Source organism: Anas acuta, chromosome 7, assembly GCF_963932015.1.
Source record: "Anas acuta chromosome 7, bAnaAcu1.1, whole genome shotgun sequence".
Lineage (NCBI taxonomy): Eukaryota > Metazoa > Chordata > Aves > Anseriformes > Anatidae > Anas > Anas acuta.
In genome coordinates this window covers 8,042,972-8,059,323 of record NC_088985.1, presented here as the reverse complement: position 1 = coordinate 8,059,323, position 16,352 = coordinate 8,042,972, and the positions used below count along the sequence as shown (strand labels likewise).

The 16,352-nt window shown below is 39.9% G+C and overlaps 1 protein-coding gene across 33 annotated transcripts in view; it reads right to left on the bottom strand.

The window, feature by feature from the left end:
- The window catches only part of ANK3 (ankyrin 3), a 296,280-nt gene that overhangs the window by 27,144 nt on the left and 252,784 nt on the right, over nucleotides 1–16,352 (bottom strand). For 28 of the 33 annotated variants that reach the window (XM_068688711.1, XM_068688729.1, XM_068688723.1 and 25 more), the window contains 6 exons: nucleotides 16,018–16,246; nucleotides 15,298–15,423; nucleotides 14,430–14,552; nucleotides 13,934–13,960; nucleotides 12,156–12,237; nucleotides 130–7,824 (listed from right to left, as the gene is read on the bottom strand). In XM_068688711.1, the coding sequence (XP_068544812.1) occupies nucleotides 130–7,824; nucleotides 12,156–12,237; nucleotides 13,934–13,960; nucleotides 14,430–14,552; nucleotides 15,298–15,423; nucleotides 16,018–16,246 (8,282 nt within the window). The remainder of the gene's footprint in view (nucleotides 1–129; nucleotides 7,825–12,155; nucleotides 12,238–13,933; nucleotides 13,961–14,429; nucleotides 14,553–15,297; nucleotides 15,424–16,017; nucleotides 16,247–16,352) is intronic. The other 5 variants (XM_068688736.1, XM_068688738.1, XM_068688725.1 and 2 more) reach the window with 4 other exon arrangements.

The window sequence follows — 16,352 nt, the reverse complement described above, 5'->3', positions numbered from 1 at the left end:
AAGTCACTCCACAGGCAATCACAACAGTTCATGCACTAGGATCAACAAGTTGAAAGTTTTACAAACTAGGCTTGATCTCCACGAGGTGAGCCATGAGAGCTCCAGAAACCTGACTGCCTTCATTCTCACCAGTCCTCTTACTCCTCCTCCTCTCACTGTCGGCCTTTTCAATCTTTGATTTTATAGATGCTGCCTCTGTTCTCATATCTCTAGCAGACTTCGATGTAATGGAAGGCTGGTAAACTTGAGTAGCTTCTGATAATGATGTGTTCCTTGATGTACTGTCTTCTTCATCATCAGAGACCTCTGACTGCATCTTTTTCTCTTCATCAGATAGACGATCCACAAGCTTTAATGTCTCACCACTAATTCCCTTAAAATATTCAATAGAATGTTTACATACCTCCCTAAGCTGATTTTTTCTTACTTTAACTGTTGACATTGTGACGGAGGTAGATCTTACCTTTACTGGTAATTTAGAAGGAAGCTGTTTTGTTTTTTCTTTCTCTACCTGCTCTTGTTTTGGCAGGGCTGGAGGTTTTCTAGATAGATTGCTCCTATATGTATTTTTTACAGGAATCCTAGACCTTGCTTCTAGACAGGGAGGAGAATTATCTTGTTTTGCTTTGTCAGGCTTAATAGCCCGTCTCACTTTACTCCCTGCATTACTTTGGACATTATTTTGTGGCAAGACTTCTTTTACTGAGCTGGCCTTTACAGGAAGTTTTGATTTTCCTCTAGTCCCTACCAACTCTGTTGACTTTTGCTGCTCTCCGTGTGCTTTTTGCTTATCTCTTACTCTGTGTCCTTGTGTTGTCCCTGTACCTTTTCCTGAAGTGCTTTTCGCTTGATTAGCTTTCTGCAGGGAACATTTCGGTTCCGAATGTTCTTTTAGCACTACATTACAGGTACTATCATCTGTAGGGACAGCAGATGAATCCAAATTGTTGTTGTTATTAAAATTATCTTTTGGAAACTCAGTGTTTTCTGTTTGCCTACAGCTTGTCTGGCTAGAAGCTGAACTCGCAATCACTTCTACGGTTTCATTTTCTAATCCCTGACCACTTGGCATCACAGCTTCTATCTTATCTGTCACTTCGCCAGGGCCATCTTTCTTCAGAGTCATGGTGGAAGCAGAAATTCCCATTTTAATTGGTGTGCGCAATTTGGGATCAACTTTGGAAGCGTTTACTGCTGCCGATGATTTTTCCAGTGAGTTACTACCAAGTGTTTGTTCCATGCAATCTCCACTGGCCTGGATGATGGGCTTAGGTTCATCTGCTGTTGTTTCTACTGGTCTCTCTAGGTTTGTTTCTACAGTGTTGTCCCCTGCCTGTGGCTGTGTGATGGCAGTGACTGTACTTTTATCCCCTTCCCCCTTGTCCCCTGACTTCCCTTCAGAAGTATGCTCACCAATCTGAAAAAATTGGAGTCTTTCTTCAACAAAATCCCTCTTGCTCATGTCAATTGCACCACTGCGAGTCATCTCAAACATCTTCCCTTCATGAAATGGGAAGGGGTTGGGCTCGCTAGTTGGCGTACTTTCATCTGTTGGAGTTCTGGCTGGAGTTGTATCAGGTGTTGTTGCTTGAGATCTGTCTTCCACTGCCAGACCAAATGGCTTAGCCTCATCATCCCTTGATTTAGTCTCAAACACTTCGTCGTCACCTCGGTTATTGGACCACGGGTCAAAATCTAGACTCTTAGTGGCCACTGTTTTGAAAGGTGTTGCAAATTCTTCATCTACTTTGTAACTGAAATATGAATCGGGAAACACAGTCCTGTCAGGGTGTCTGCCTTCCAAAGTGAAAAACTGTGCCCCTGACTTCTGTTCGCTTTTAACTCCGGCCTTTTCAGAAGCTGGACCCTTCGAAGGCACCTTGTCTTCTTCAGGGCCTACCTTGCCTTCCTCTTCAATGACTTCAAGTTTACTCTGGCTAAAGCAGCGATCAGTCTGCTTTAGAATACCTTCTGTAGTCCATACGTCCTTTTTGGTTTCAACTGCTGGACCTGCAAGTTTAGAATCACTCTCAGTTAAACCATCATCTTCATCTTGCAAATCATAACCGTCAAGAGAGTCAATCTCAGTCGCATCGGTATCATGGGAGAATTCTGCAGTGGTTGCTATGGAACACTCTGTGACAGACTGGTCATTATTATTCCCATTTTGCACTACATCATTCTGGGGTGAATCAAGCCCAACGTCAAACTCACTAGGTTTCCCAGAAGTGGGATGTCCTAACTCTTTTTGTTTCTCAACCTTTTCAGGGGCTCTGGGTTTTGAGGTTTCTTTCTGGTCATCTTCCAGTTCTTTCAGTTTGAATGTATATTTTTTAAGTGGAACGGGTTGATAGAGAGATTCGTCGTCACTGGAATCACTGACATCTGCTCCCGGTGGCACAGGAGATGGCGGCTGCACTCTTATAACTGGTTCAGCTAGTTGATATTTGTCGTGTTCATCTTGCAAGTTCACTTCTGTCATCTCCATTTCACTCTCAGTGGAATAGTGTGGCTTCTTTTCTGCCTCGCCTTGGTCTGCATCCAGTGGTGGAGGAGGAGGAAATTCAATGTAGGCAACTCTGTTACCTTTTGGTCTTTTGTTAGAGTCCTTATTTATATGATTAGGTAGTGATTTGTCAGTTTGTGGTTCCTCAACTTCTGCCTGTTTTACAGAGGTTGACTTAGCCTCTGCTTCCTCCTCTGATTCCTCAGATACCTCAGGTATAGGACTGGGCTTGCCAGGGATATATGCTATTAGTGAGTCAGGTGTTTTAGATGTAAACTCGTAACTCACTTCCTCTGAACTTGGTGTTTCTGGTGTTAAAGGGCTTTTGCCAGAGCTATCTATAAAGGACACTTGTTCTAGGGTGTCATCTTCTGGACTACCTTGTGGAGAAGGAGGTTGTTTTTGCTGTCTAGCTGTGTAAAATGTCCCCCTTGTCTCTTGTACTGTCTTACTCTCCTGACTGACAATTTTTTTTATATTTCCTTGTTGCACCTCTTTCTCATATTGCTTTCCTACTTGAACAAAACTGACATAAACAGGTAAGGTCTTAATTTCTTTCACTCCCTCAGTACTTACTAATGGTGCAACTTTATTCAAGTAATCACTGGCACTGGGGTCAACCAAGTCACTCAAAGGAGATTCCTTTCCTGGACTAAATTCTAAAGAATCTGGTGATTTGCTAGGGGATAATTCAGTTTCCTCAACAGGAGGACTTAGACCTATTGAGCTCTGCTGCTTGGTAACTTTTCTGATTTCTGAATGCTTTATTTGATCATCTTCCACATAATCAATCTGTCTCTCAACTTTCTCCTTAATCACAGCTGATTGGGATACTTTAGCTGAAAGTTGATAAACTCCATCAAGCATGGCTCTCTTCTCCTCAACAATCCTGACTGGAATATGGGACACAGCAATTTCTTCTTTCCTTTTGGATATTTTATCAGCTACTTCACCGTTATGTTCTCCCTCCCTGACAACAAATTCTCTGTATAAGACCTTTTTTGAGGGAGATTTTACAGTCAGTTCCTTCACTTCTTCCGAATGAATTCCATTTGCTGCCAATTTGTGCTCTGTCACAGTGATAAATTCACTTTTTTTGTCAGCTTTAGCTTCAACATGATCAACATGGTTTTCTTTTACTGTATCTGGAACCAGCACATGTGAAAGTTTTTCCTTTTGTGTTTTATGATTAGAAGTTCCAGGACTTTCCCATGTCCTATAGATTTTTTTGTCCCAGTGTCCCTTTGTTGAGTCTGAGCCATACACCAGGTCTTTTGTCTGCAGTTCTGAAAAGTATTCTGGCACGCTTTTACTCGTTTCAGTTCTTTGCTTTTGTGTCTCTGAAGCACAAAAGTCTTCTATAGCTTTTCCTTTACCTGGAACAAAATCTTCCTGTATTTTCACCTCTTTCTGTAAAGCTGCGCTCCCATCAACGAGCTCTACTTGTTTTGCATGTTTCTCTCTGGAATAAAACTGATACACTGGTAACTTACTTTCTTGCAATTTCTTTACTGGAATTTTGGACTGACTGTCCAGCTTTTTTTCTTCTTGAGTTAGATCCTTACTCCTTGGGCTTATACTTTGTTCAAACTTTAGCCTAATGGAACTGAGCTTTGATTGCTTCAGCTGAAATCCAGTCTGTGAAACCTCAGGTACTCCAGTCTGCTGAGCACTCCCTTTGTGTTCCATAGTTTGTTTAGAGTCCTCTGCTGGTTGCACAAATATCCTTTTTTCAGGACTGCTGGGCAAACTGGATACTTTTCGTTCATCCACTTTGGGAAAACATTTCCCATCATGTGCGTATTGCTTTGCCTTACTCCATTCGTCACCGGAGGCTGGTAATTCAGAGAGCAGAACCTTCTCAGGGCTGCTGCTGGCAGAGCTCTGGCTAGAATGTATTTCTTTACCATTTCTTTTATGCTGCTTTTTCTCAGGAGACTGTAGCTCATCATTCAACTTCTCTGTTTTATCCCGAAAAAACTGTGATACTTCAGTCAGTTTTTCTTCTGCCTCCTTAACAGTCCTGTCCACCCTGTCTTCATATATCAACTTTTCTCTACCTCTGTCTAATCTGTCCTCAGTAAAGCGCATCCACATCGCATGTTTTGGACTACTAACATCTCCAGTATAGTGTAACACTGTCACTTTATCATAATGATCATCTTTAGACATTTTACCCACACCATTTTCAGAAACATCTTTATAGATTTTGGAGAGAATCTCTTTTTTGGGGGCAGTAGCTACTTTTTCTCTGCATCGTTTATCAGACCCCTGTAACTCTGCACTAAGGGGTAGAGCATGGTCAGTAACTGACTCCTCAGTATCAGAATGAGAAACATCTAGCTTTTCTGAAAGAAGCATTTTCTCAGCAAACCTGTAAGACTCCCCTCTTAGTTCTGACAACTCATCATCATGGTATTCTATTGAGTGCTGACTCAAAAGCTTCAGTGTTTTGTAAGAGTCATCAGACATGAGTTGAGCAGAACTAGGGCGACTGTCTTCTTCCTGGGACACGGGAGTGTTAACTCTAGAGGATTCCAGATAAGAAGGAAGTGACTCTTCGGCTGTGAGCTCCTCTTCTTCTTGCTGACCTTGTTCATCTGAACAAGGAAAAGCATCATGTTTTTCCAACTCTTTTAAGTTAATATCTCCCCGAGGTAAGTCTTTCTGATATACATACATTTCCTTTTCTGGATGCTTTTTTGTTTCTCTAATAATCACTTCAGTAGGTTCAGCCTGATTACCTTTTTCAATATGGACCTCTATTATTCGCTCCAGTTTGGGTTTCATTTTGCTGTCCTTCTCTGCATGTTGTGGTGAAGTTTCAGCAGACTTGCTAACATCGGATGTTACTGATGATTTATGTTCAAACAGACCTGCTAGTTCTTTGGAAGGGTCACGTCCAGACTGAAAGGCTTTCATTATGTCATGAACAGACATTGTTTCCTCAATTCTTTCAGATGTGCTTTCGGTGCACGGAGGTTTATGATAAACCATTCTAGTCGTCGTAGTGATATGAGTTTCTTCTTTTACTCGGACACCTTTGCTAAGGACACATTTGTGGTCATCTTCCTCACTGCTGCTGGCTTTCATTTGAAACGCTTTAACCTTCTCTTTAATAGACCCAGCAGGCTTTTGCTCCAGCTCCATAAATGTAGGTGCAGGTTTCGAGGCTGGTAGCTCCTCTGCTTTCTGCTCTGGAATTTCTTCAGATGACGGTTCATAGCTGCGGATAACATGAACTACTTCAGTTCTTGTTTCTGTAATGACGGGAGGGATGGGTACATCATGGAAAAGGGGTTTTGGTCCTGTGCTTTCAGCACTTTGTGGGGCAGAAGGTGTCTTTTCACTCCTTGTTTCAAAGCCACTGTCAGATAAGGGACTTTTATCTTGATCATGTTGAGAAAAGTCATCCGGAGACTCTAAAATTGTATCTGTTCCAAAAAAGGAATCTGCAATTTTACATAACTCCTTTTCTGATGTTGAAGGCCTCATGGAGGCTGGAGGCATTTTAAGTTTATGTTCCTGCAAAGCAATAGCTGGTTTTAAAATGCGTTTTTGTCTCTCTTCACCTTCTTTTTTCCCCTCTTCAAACTTGTACTTTATGTTTGTTAATGAACTGCTACCAATATCATTTGCTAAGTAATCAATAACTTTTGATAAGTTATAATCCTTTTCCGACATGGTTTTAGTTTTAATTTGGGCCTTCTCTGGAACAGATATAGGAGTTGTCAAAGCTTGCTGTCTCGCTTCATCAATCTCCTCTGTACTGAACTCTACCCAGTCATCCTCAGATAGGTGTCCTTGATCACTTTTGGATACTTTAGCCGACCCTTTACTTTCTAAACAAACATCTTTTTTCAGTATCTCACTAACTTTTACTAAGTCCTCTTTTACTTTCTCAACAATTTTAAAGGGCTCTTCATCATCAATTCTACCCTCTTTTGGTATCTCGGGTTGGAACGGTTTGTCCTCTGCGACATCTGTCTGCAATATTGCAGTCATTCTTATTAGATCCTCCTTCATTTCAGCAACATCTTTCAGTATCTCCTGACTGGAGGATAAAGAAGATGGTGTGGACAATTTGAGAGCAGAGGGTGTTAAGAACAAGGATGATTTTATTGGAGAAGAAGTTCGATTATAGGGAGGCTGTGTGCGTGCCTCTGTAGTCAATGTTTTAATAGGTGACAGTAACGCAGCAGCTGATTTTGTAAGCGGAGATGACTCTGGGAGCTTCTTTAATGCTGGTTCAGACAAAACATTGACTACAGAATATACTGGCACTGTTATTGTTGATGAAGTTACGGATGAGGTAGTTGCTGATATTGACCCAAGGGCTGTATACAAAGCACCTGCAGGAGGAGTTCTTATTGACTGGAAAGCTGATGGTGCTGAAGACACAAATGACCTGAGTGGAGAAAATGACATTGTTGAAGCAGTTGAAAACACTCTCTCAGCTGTGTCAGCAACTGCGCTAGCAGCACAACTTGCAGAATGTGCAGCTGCAGTGATCTTGTCTTGAAAAACAGCTGCAGCTTTGGATCCATTTATTAGGTTGGAAGAAGATGGGTATTTCAGAGGTGACACAGATCCATTAAGCAATGGTACATCTGTGTGCCCAGCTACATGTTTTGCTGGCGACGAGAGAGACGAGGCCATCATGACCTTAGAGGATGAAACAGCATCAACTGCTGACTTAGCAGGTGACACCACTGACTTTAGAGGGGACGATAAAAGTGAGGATGCTGATGTGATGACCGATTTAAGAGGCAAACTTGAAGAGTACATGTTAATGTTGGATTTGGGGGATGCTGGAGGCGTCATGGTTATGGATGATCTCTCCAAGAGAGACCCTGCTGTAGTCACTGGAGATGTCCGAGAGGGGAATGTGGTAGTGGATGCCAGCCCTTTTAGGCTAGCAGCTTCTGTCACTGCGGGAGCTCTGACGAAAGAGCCTGAAGTAACCTGTATATTGTATGGAGGCTGTGATACCACAGTTTTTATTGGTGAAGAGATTGTCCGAAATGATCTAATCGGAGATGCTACATCACTAACAGATTTAACTGAAGATGTGGTAGAAGCTCCTAATGTGGATTTGATTGGAGAAGCAGAAGAAACAGACCATATTGATTTTAATGGGGAAGCTGTAGGAGTGTTAGAGGAAGAGCTTGATAAGGAAGTGAAGCCTGATTTGGTTTGCCCAGGCACTGTAATTGGAGCTGTTGTCCATGACTGATAGGGCCGTGTTGAAAAGAATGGCTTGTATGAGTAAGTAGCAGGTAGGGATCTTGTTGCTCCTGCACTCCGTTCAACTGTTTCTTAAATTGTTAAATTAAAATCAAACATAAAATCAACAAAAATGATTGAAAAACAGAGAGACCAGAGAAGAAAATTGGTCAGTAAACGTTGTAATATTACAAAAAGCAAATACAATTGTTTGCATGAGTTGGGATGGAGGAGGCAAAAGAAGATTAAAAAAGAAATCAACAATAGGAATGAACCATATACTGACAATTGGTCCAAAACAAAAAGCAACGTAAAATGAAAGACAGAAAGCACATCGCAACCAAGTCTGCAAAAAATGAAGAACAGAAAACACAAAGAAGGAATCCACAAGGTAAAAATAAAAACCACATCAAAAATTCTTCTCTTACTTCCTATTGACTTTCTGATGTTGTAATTCTGAAATATTTGTATCAGTTCTATTTTGCCTGTTTAGGTATGTCTTTGATTTGCACAACTATTAGAGTTATCCTTTTAATTATTTCTGTTGTTGTCATTCTATTCAGATATTGAACCTATACAAAATATAAACTTGTATAAAAAGACATTATATATCTAAAATCTTTTTTTTAAAAAAAACAGAACTATTTCATGCAGAACCCAAAATTCCTTTAAGTGACAGGCAATTGATGTGCAAACTGTGAAGCAACTGGAATAAATTCAAATCTCTATCTCCCATGCACAATTCGGATATGCTTCACACTCACAAAGCCAATAAGAGCAAGAGCTTTTCTGAGTCAATATTTTAAAAAATAATAAAAATAAATGAAGAAAAGGAACTTTTGCATTTGTTTATCATGCGATATTCCTTTTGGTTGAAAAAACTAAAGTAAAACTTTACATGAAATGATTTTAAGAAGCATATGTCATACATCAAATATGGAAAGTATGATATATGATAAACGTGAGCAAGCAAAGCAACTGAATCAGTTTTCATTCATGCACAATATATCATGTCAAAACAAGCACACATTAATACATTTTGTATGCTGTATTAAGCACAAATATGTAAACCTTAAAAGTCATTTCACAAGAGGCCATTAAAAGAAGAGTACACTTTTTCTACAAGATGTAGTGTCTTGGTACCTTTTGAGGAGATTTCTTGCATCAGCTCAAAGACAGACCTGTTCAACTTTGCATTTCTCAAAAGGTAACATTAGAAAAGCAGTCAAAGAACAATATATTATGCAAAAACTTCCTGGCAAGGACAAACCTGTTAACTGTTATCATCCCCCAGAACACTCAGCTTAGTCATAGGCATTTTGAACAGAATCATCATCAAACACATTTTGCATCACAGGAAATACTCATGCCAGAAGACAGTATTTCTGGGAATCCCATTACAGCGTACATATCCTCTGATACAGCAATAACATTCAGAGAGTTGACACTGAAAGTAACTTAAAGGACTTTTTTTTTTCCTTTTTTTTCCTTCTGTTTAAAGTTGGAGTTAGAAATGGGGCTGAAATATTCAAGCAACTTATTCAACACACCTTTCTCTGAAGTTACACTAATAATTTGTCAAACTTATTGATCTGTCCTATAGACAGACAGCAACTTACAGTGAAAGAAGCTTAGCAAGTCTAATACTGAACTGTTACACTTAAAGCACACACACACTTACAATAGCAAATAAGTGTTCAGTATACCACAGGTCCATATCCTGCAAGGAGAAATATGCTGGTCCTATAAAAGCCAATTGAAGCTCAGAAGCTGATGTGGATGGCTGGTGATACTGCAGTATTAGAACATTTAGGTTGAAGAGAGCTTGAATATGAGGCCTGACTGGCACAGCCTATTTCAAGAAAGATCCACTTTCCCATCCTGCTTGCAATTTTATTTTTAAGCACAAACATACTTTCTTCCCGCAAAGAAGAAAACACTCTGTACTTCTTAAAATGAACTAGACTTTATAATAAAGATTAACTATCAGCAACTGCTAACATTCACCAGAAGTTCATACAGTCCCAAGTGCAAAAAACAAAACCCCAAAATCACTCTGGGAAGAATCAACATCAAAAAAACTTGTTCAGCAGTTCATGTTTAGGAATGTCTTTAGAGGGACCCCACTATACTGTGATGAGCCATTGTGCCACAGCTGGTTAGCAAGGCAATCAAATCATCAGGCTGCCCTTTTAATTGCTCTTTCTCCTGTTAAATCACAAATTCAGACATGTCTAAAAGGTTTTTTTGTGCTCTGTATCACAGTCAAGAAGAACTGGTACAAAGAAAATGGAGTGATATACCAGCATGTGAAGCTATGACAACTGAAACAGCACGAAACCAGGCCATTTTACTTTCTGAAATAGCAAAGAAATTCCCACAACCATGCCAGAATTTAGAGTGGGATAATATTCTAAAAAGTGAAGTGGTTTTCATAACAGCCCTTTTTGGCTACTGGACACTCTTGGCCAAAGCAGTTTCCATCACTCTGCATCCAAGATTTTATCAGGAAACAGATGTTACTACCTTCTGTGCACCAAATCGCATTTCCTTGCTTGCAGCTGGTAACTGAAAGCACTGAGTGAGCCCATACAAGGAGCTCCAGCTCAGCCCTGCTCCTGCTGCTCTTCAGCTGCAAGCAAACAGTGAGCACTGAGCAGGTTTAACCCACTCGTTTTCTGTGGGAGAACTCACTGCTGGGGAGGGCAGAGGAGTCCTTTAGCCACTCTTCCTGAGGGATAAGAACAGGTAGGCAGGGGAATACCCCACCTTCCTCAGTCTCTTCTGCACCAGCACTGGCATTGACACTGGGGTGCAGAGGAAAAAAAAACCTCTGAGTGTACATGCATGAGCTTGAGAGAGAAAACAGCCCAACCCCTGCTGCTACAGAACTGCAGAGTTGTGCCACTGAATTCGCTGGAAGAAGGGAGAGGTTCATCACTCATCTCTGATCAACAGAGCTAACACCCTGTGGCGTAAAGCAGCCACGGCAGCCATCCTGGCTCTGTGCTGGGTAGTGTGCACACGCTCTGGAAGAGTTGTGCCTCTAAACCTGCAACCCCGCGTTGCACCAGCATTCTGCAGGTGCTGGTGGCTGATGACTGCATGCTACGTGTGCACAGGAGGTGGTGGCACTCATACTGATAGCCAAACCCTGTCTGCCACCTTTCCTGACAAATACAGTAATTTTTGCATACCCTTTTTGGGTAGCTCACTGCCACAAGTAGTAACCATTGCCAATAGGGATACAACAATTAAAGAATGGCTGGGGACTTCTATTATATCAACACGCCTTTTCTTAGAGTAAAGCTCATTAAGCGCATTTGTGTTTTTTTCCTTCCACTTTTTGCAAATGAGACCTAATGAACCTTTGGTGAATAAATATGACGTTTTTTCTTCCAATGAGGCCTGAACAAATAATTGTAAACAACATACATAGTCAAGCTCCTTTCAAGCAGCTTCCTTTTCCCTGTCTCTCAGTTCCCAACAAGCCTTTGACGGTACCTTAACAGTCCATCAAGATGTCTCAGTAGATCTGATAGCTTCTTCAGATGTTATATGCTTGAAGTCTTCTTCCAGGCCTGAGAAGTGTAATATATTCTGGATATATTCTGATCCAAAGAAGCCACAGATCTTATAGGATAATTAAAGAGCAGCCATCCAGTGGAAACTCCCAAGACCTGACGAAGTTTGTCTATGGATTTACGGAATTATATCAAAGGGTCTGGTGCAGGGTAGCAACTGAGAAGTTATGAGGCAGAAAGAGATAAGAAAAGTCTGAGAATGGGGAACAACAGCATTCAACTGCAGGCAGGGGAGGCAAAGGAAGAAAAGCTAAGCCGAATGCATTGTTGTACTTAATAGGGAAGGAAAGCGATGCCATGGGTCTAGTAAAGGAGTACAGAGTTTAAAAGGAAGCAACGTGTGGTGCCAAGGAATAAAAAGCATCTGCAGGGAACAGAGGAAAAAGGGAAGAGAAGGAGAAAAGAGGGAGATATAAAATATGAGAGTCCGTTTTGGCTAAGCATCTAAACATTTAAGCGCTTATCTGAATGGCATTTTCCAGCTTTGCTGAACTTTTGCATATCGCTCCCTTAGGGAAGAGGAACAGACTCATTTTGAAAGCAATTTGTAATCCTATTCATCTGGAGCTATATGGCATTTAAAAGAATGTATTTTTACTTAATTAGCACGTCATTTGCCAGTCAGGATTCTTCAAGCTCTCACAACACAAGATTTCACAGACCATCCAAGAGTTTTGCTTTAGAATTTTTTTTTCCCTTTTCTTTCTTTCCTTTTCTTTTTCTTTCCTTTTTTTTTTTTTTTGGTAAAGTGACACCAAATACAACGTTTATAGAAAAAATGTCTCTTCTTATGAAAAATAACATATATATGGTTTAGTACTTTGTTAAGAGCAACTCACTCATTCCAGGCTCAGTCAGATAGCTGTAGCGCTTACGTAAAGCAAGGGAGACAAAGTTCTGACGCCGGTCGGCTTTCTCCGTCTGTAACAAAACATAATGCTGTTTGGTGCCATCCCCTATTTGGACAATCGTCCAACCTCAGCATGACAGGCCACATTTCGCAGTACATGTTCCCACAAGGGAGAACGGATGTCTCCGTTCAGCTTCAGGAAGGCATGCTAGAGCCAGATTTGGGCAAGCAGGCAGGGAATGGCCAGAGCCGGTCTCCATTCCTGTCTGACGTGTAATGAGTGTCAGGCACCATGGAGCGGGGAGCATGGCTACCAGAGGTGGCAGAAACCTGCTATGAACCACCACCCTTCTAACGCAAGCAGGGAAGAGACTGCATCTCTGGGAGATGACCACATGAACTCATTCCTGCTCAATGTCTCTGCTTATGAGGTGGAAGAGCTAAGCAGACATAGCTCATGGTCCTGCCCTACTGTATCTCAATACTAGCTTATCCCATTATCACTAAATAAACTGCTTCAGACTACTAGAAATGGCATGATATTTTTAATTCTCTGTAAAATAAACACCTTTGACTAGGAGAACAGGAGATCAACACAAAAGACTACAGATACAGACATAAAACATTCAGAAGTACAAATTCAACTGATCAAATATTTCTCTCCAGATTGATTTGTCCTGAAAACACATACACCACAATGTACACTGGCTTTAAAGTGAATACATTAAGGACAAAAAAAAGGCATGGGAGGGGATTTTTTTAATAGGCACAAAATGCAAAGATGCAGATTAGAAAGCAGACTACTACTGTTAACTACTAAATTGCATCGTAAGTTGCTGCATTTGATGTGTTAGCTTCTAGTGTGATGTCTTCAATATAACAAGTCCTTTAGAAATCAGTTCACTTGACTGTGTCTAAAAATATGTTTTGTTTAGAAAGAAAACTTTTGTTCTAGCTATATAATAGCTCACTGGGATTAAACACTGTGAATACAAAGTGTTATGGTTGCTATTATTATTTTTTAACATGTAAGGAGTGTGCTATTTTTATTTTAGTCAGCAGGTGGCTACTGATATTTGTTTTCCACCAGGAAGAGAAGAAAACTTTGCTGCTAGGTAAAACGGATGCATGTATGTGGTTTCTTTTATACGGTGATCTCATTTATTGCTATCTCTTGAGTAAAATCCACTCAATTTCCTGACAATCTAATGTTGCAGTTTCCAGCAAACTGGGGATTTTTAAGCTGCAAATAACTGAGGTCTATTTGAAAATAGCTTTATACACAATATTTAGAAATTCTTCTTAGTTATTTTGCTTTTTTAGAAGAGTCCAGTTTATTTTCAGAAATAAAATGTTATAGGCTACCATTGCTAATACGTTCTCAGACACACGAGTTACCAAAGTATGGGCAGCATTATTTGAAGAACTAAAAATCACACCCAATAAGCTCCTCTCAATTTTGTAAAAAATGGACTTGGTCTGAATGTAGTAATTATATCTTTTTTTTTTTTTCTCCAAAAGAAAATCAGTTAAATTTTAGACTACTATTATTCAATATGTAGTTTAATTTTGTAAAATAATCTTTTTTTTTTTTCTCCATTTGTGAACTTCAACTGTTTTGCAACAGAGTATGTTGAGGATATGGTTATTCTGTAAATATTATTTCAATGCCATAGTTAAAAATATTATTTATTACTTTCTGTAACATATTGACTTTTCTTCACTACATCTGAAGAAAATAAAAACAGAAGACAGTGTTTATATTACCTCATCATCTTGATCTGACTCTGTTTCCTTTTGGTCCAAAGATGCATTGCAGAGACAAGGAATATTATAATGGACAGCAGGGAAAAGAATATCAGGATATGAAAAGGACCAAATTGGGAGCACAAAATGCAAGCTGATTTATAAGGCAAAGCAAATCCAAAATGCCAACACACACAAAAAAAATCTTACATCCAATGCAAATCAATGTGTGACATTACTGAAAGCATAAACCTATGACTTGCAGGCTGAAGCATGAGCTGTAAACAGAATCATAAAAATTATAGGAACTTGACACCACAGTAACAAGAGACTTTAAAAGCGTTCTACATACAGGAAACCAATAAAACATAAATTTAAAAAGCCTTTATCATATTCCAAAGCATTCTCATGACCAGCATTTCTTAAAGTTTCTTTAGCAGAAAAAAGACAAACTAAAAAAGCAAAAATAAAATCAAACCAACCCTAACACAATTTTTTTTTTTTCCCCAACAAATACCTTTTTGTGTGCTGGCAAAGTGATATTCAAGTTGCAAACAGCTGTTTGTGGCAGTCCTTTTGTAGTCTTTGGTTCTTTCAAAAATGATAATCGTCCACAGGGTTCCTGGCTGGTGTCTCTTACCTAGAGAAGAAATTACAGTATAGTTGAGTAATATGCAGTAATTTAGATAGCTAGAGGAGGCCTCTGGAGGGTTTTTCAGAGTTTCCTTCCACAAGAAACTATCTAATGGATCAAGACCAATATTACTGAGCTGGGACTCGGCCTCCTCTCTCAGCAGGATAAAAGGTGTAACCATGAAACTCTCTGATGGGAAAAAAGTTCCTGCAATCCATGTAAGAAAAGATACTGGGTGAGTCCAAACAGATAGCAACATCCCACTACAAAACTGAGAGGTATTTTCAGCTCACCTTCATTTTTTCCTGCAATGTTCTGTACTTATGCTCAAAACTTAAGTGTTGAAAAACTTCTTTTGCACAAAAGCTATGATAACACAAAGGGAACTGATCATCTGTTCATGGAAATTTAGAGGAGACCAGTCTGTATGCATTTTTTGGAGCCTGTTCTGCTGTGCAGTATGTTATTAAACAGATCACCTTTTCTTAGTCCCTGGGACATAGCGATCTAATGCTGCTGTTCTGCCATTAGTGAACAGAAGTTCATGAATCCTTGTCATGGGTTTTCTGGTCTGAGCTTTGTCAGCAACTCTTTTGTGGCTCCATGCAAAGCACTCTCCACACTATCCACATATTAAACAATGACATTTACATCCTCGGGGCAAGTTAGTTCCATTTGGCTGAAAAAGTGTTATCACAAGAAAAAAAAAAACAACACCTCAGCAGAATTAGCTGGCTTGATTTGCTTTTACCTTGATAGAGAATGGCAGTCTATTTTCTTTGAAAGCATAAAAATTAAAAACAAGCTGCTGTCCTCCTTTCGTCAAAGGGGCCAGGTTTCCATAGCAATCAACGTAAATAGGTTTTCCTTCCAGAACCTATCAAAGTAATAAAATGAAAATCAGTAAAACGTGTGAATATACTATGAAACGACAAGTAAGTAGAGCATGATTTCCCCACTACAGTTCCTGAATTTAGCGTAAATCTCCATTCAGATTAAATTCAGTGACAAACTAGAAAATCACTGTGCATTATGGCAAGGCATTTTGAGTGCCAGCAGTTTGGGAAACAGTGCTATGTGAGTGGCTTTTCTGAAGTAAGAATATCTAGATTTCCTTCAGGAAACTATGTCTTGGTGCCTATTCACCATAAACCAGCCCTAGCTGTGACTGTGTGTCTGTGATTCCAGCGAGAAAGAATTCCAGGTCAGCTTTCTGCAAAACCCAAGGTTACTTGACAACAGCAGGTGCAAACCCCACCAAAGACTAGCCTGGGGCATCCATCTGGATACAGCTTTCATGCTCCCCCCTCCCTTGTCCTTTTTTGTCATCACCTCAAGAAGCTTTCTGAAACAGCATTGCTGCGAACCTTTATTTAACTGGGCTCACAGTGACTTTTGCAGAACTTACTGCCATTTGGAAAACACGCTGTCTGTTTACAAGCAGGAAGCCAGCTGTAAGTAAGAAATATACCTCAATGTCTTTGCTTCTTGCAACTTCTTCAAAATTCTCTTGTTGCTCCAAAGTTTTGTCCACTTTGTCATCGGTCATGCAGAAGCAACGCAAATTGGATTCCACAGGGTCATTCATTTTGGCAAATATAACAAACTTTGCCATGTAAGGAACGCATATTAATTCTCTATAAAGCTGTGTTGCCAGCCCAACAGTCTCTAGTACTTGATGGCAGTCTGCAAGCCAAAATCTGAACACAAAAAAGAAAACTGTTAAATCAGCTTTTCATTATGTTCAAACATTGTTCAAGCCTTTAAAAAGCAAACAAAAAGAACTCTACTAATTCCATAAAATTA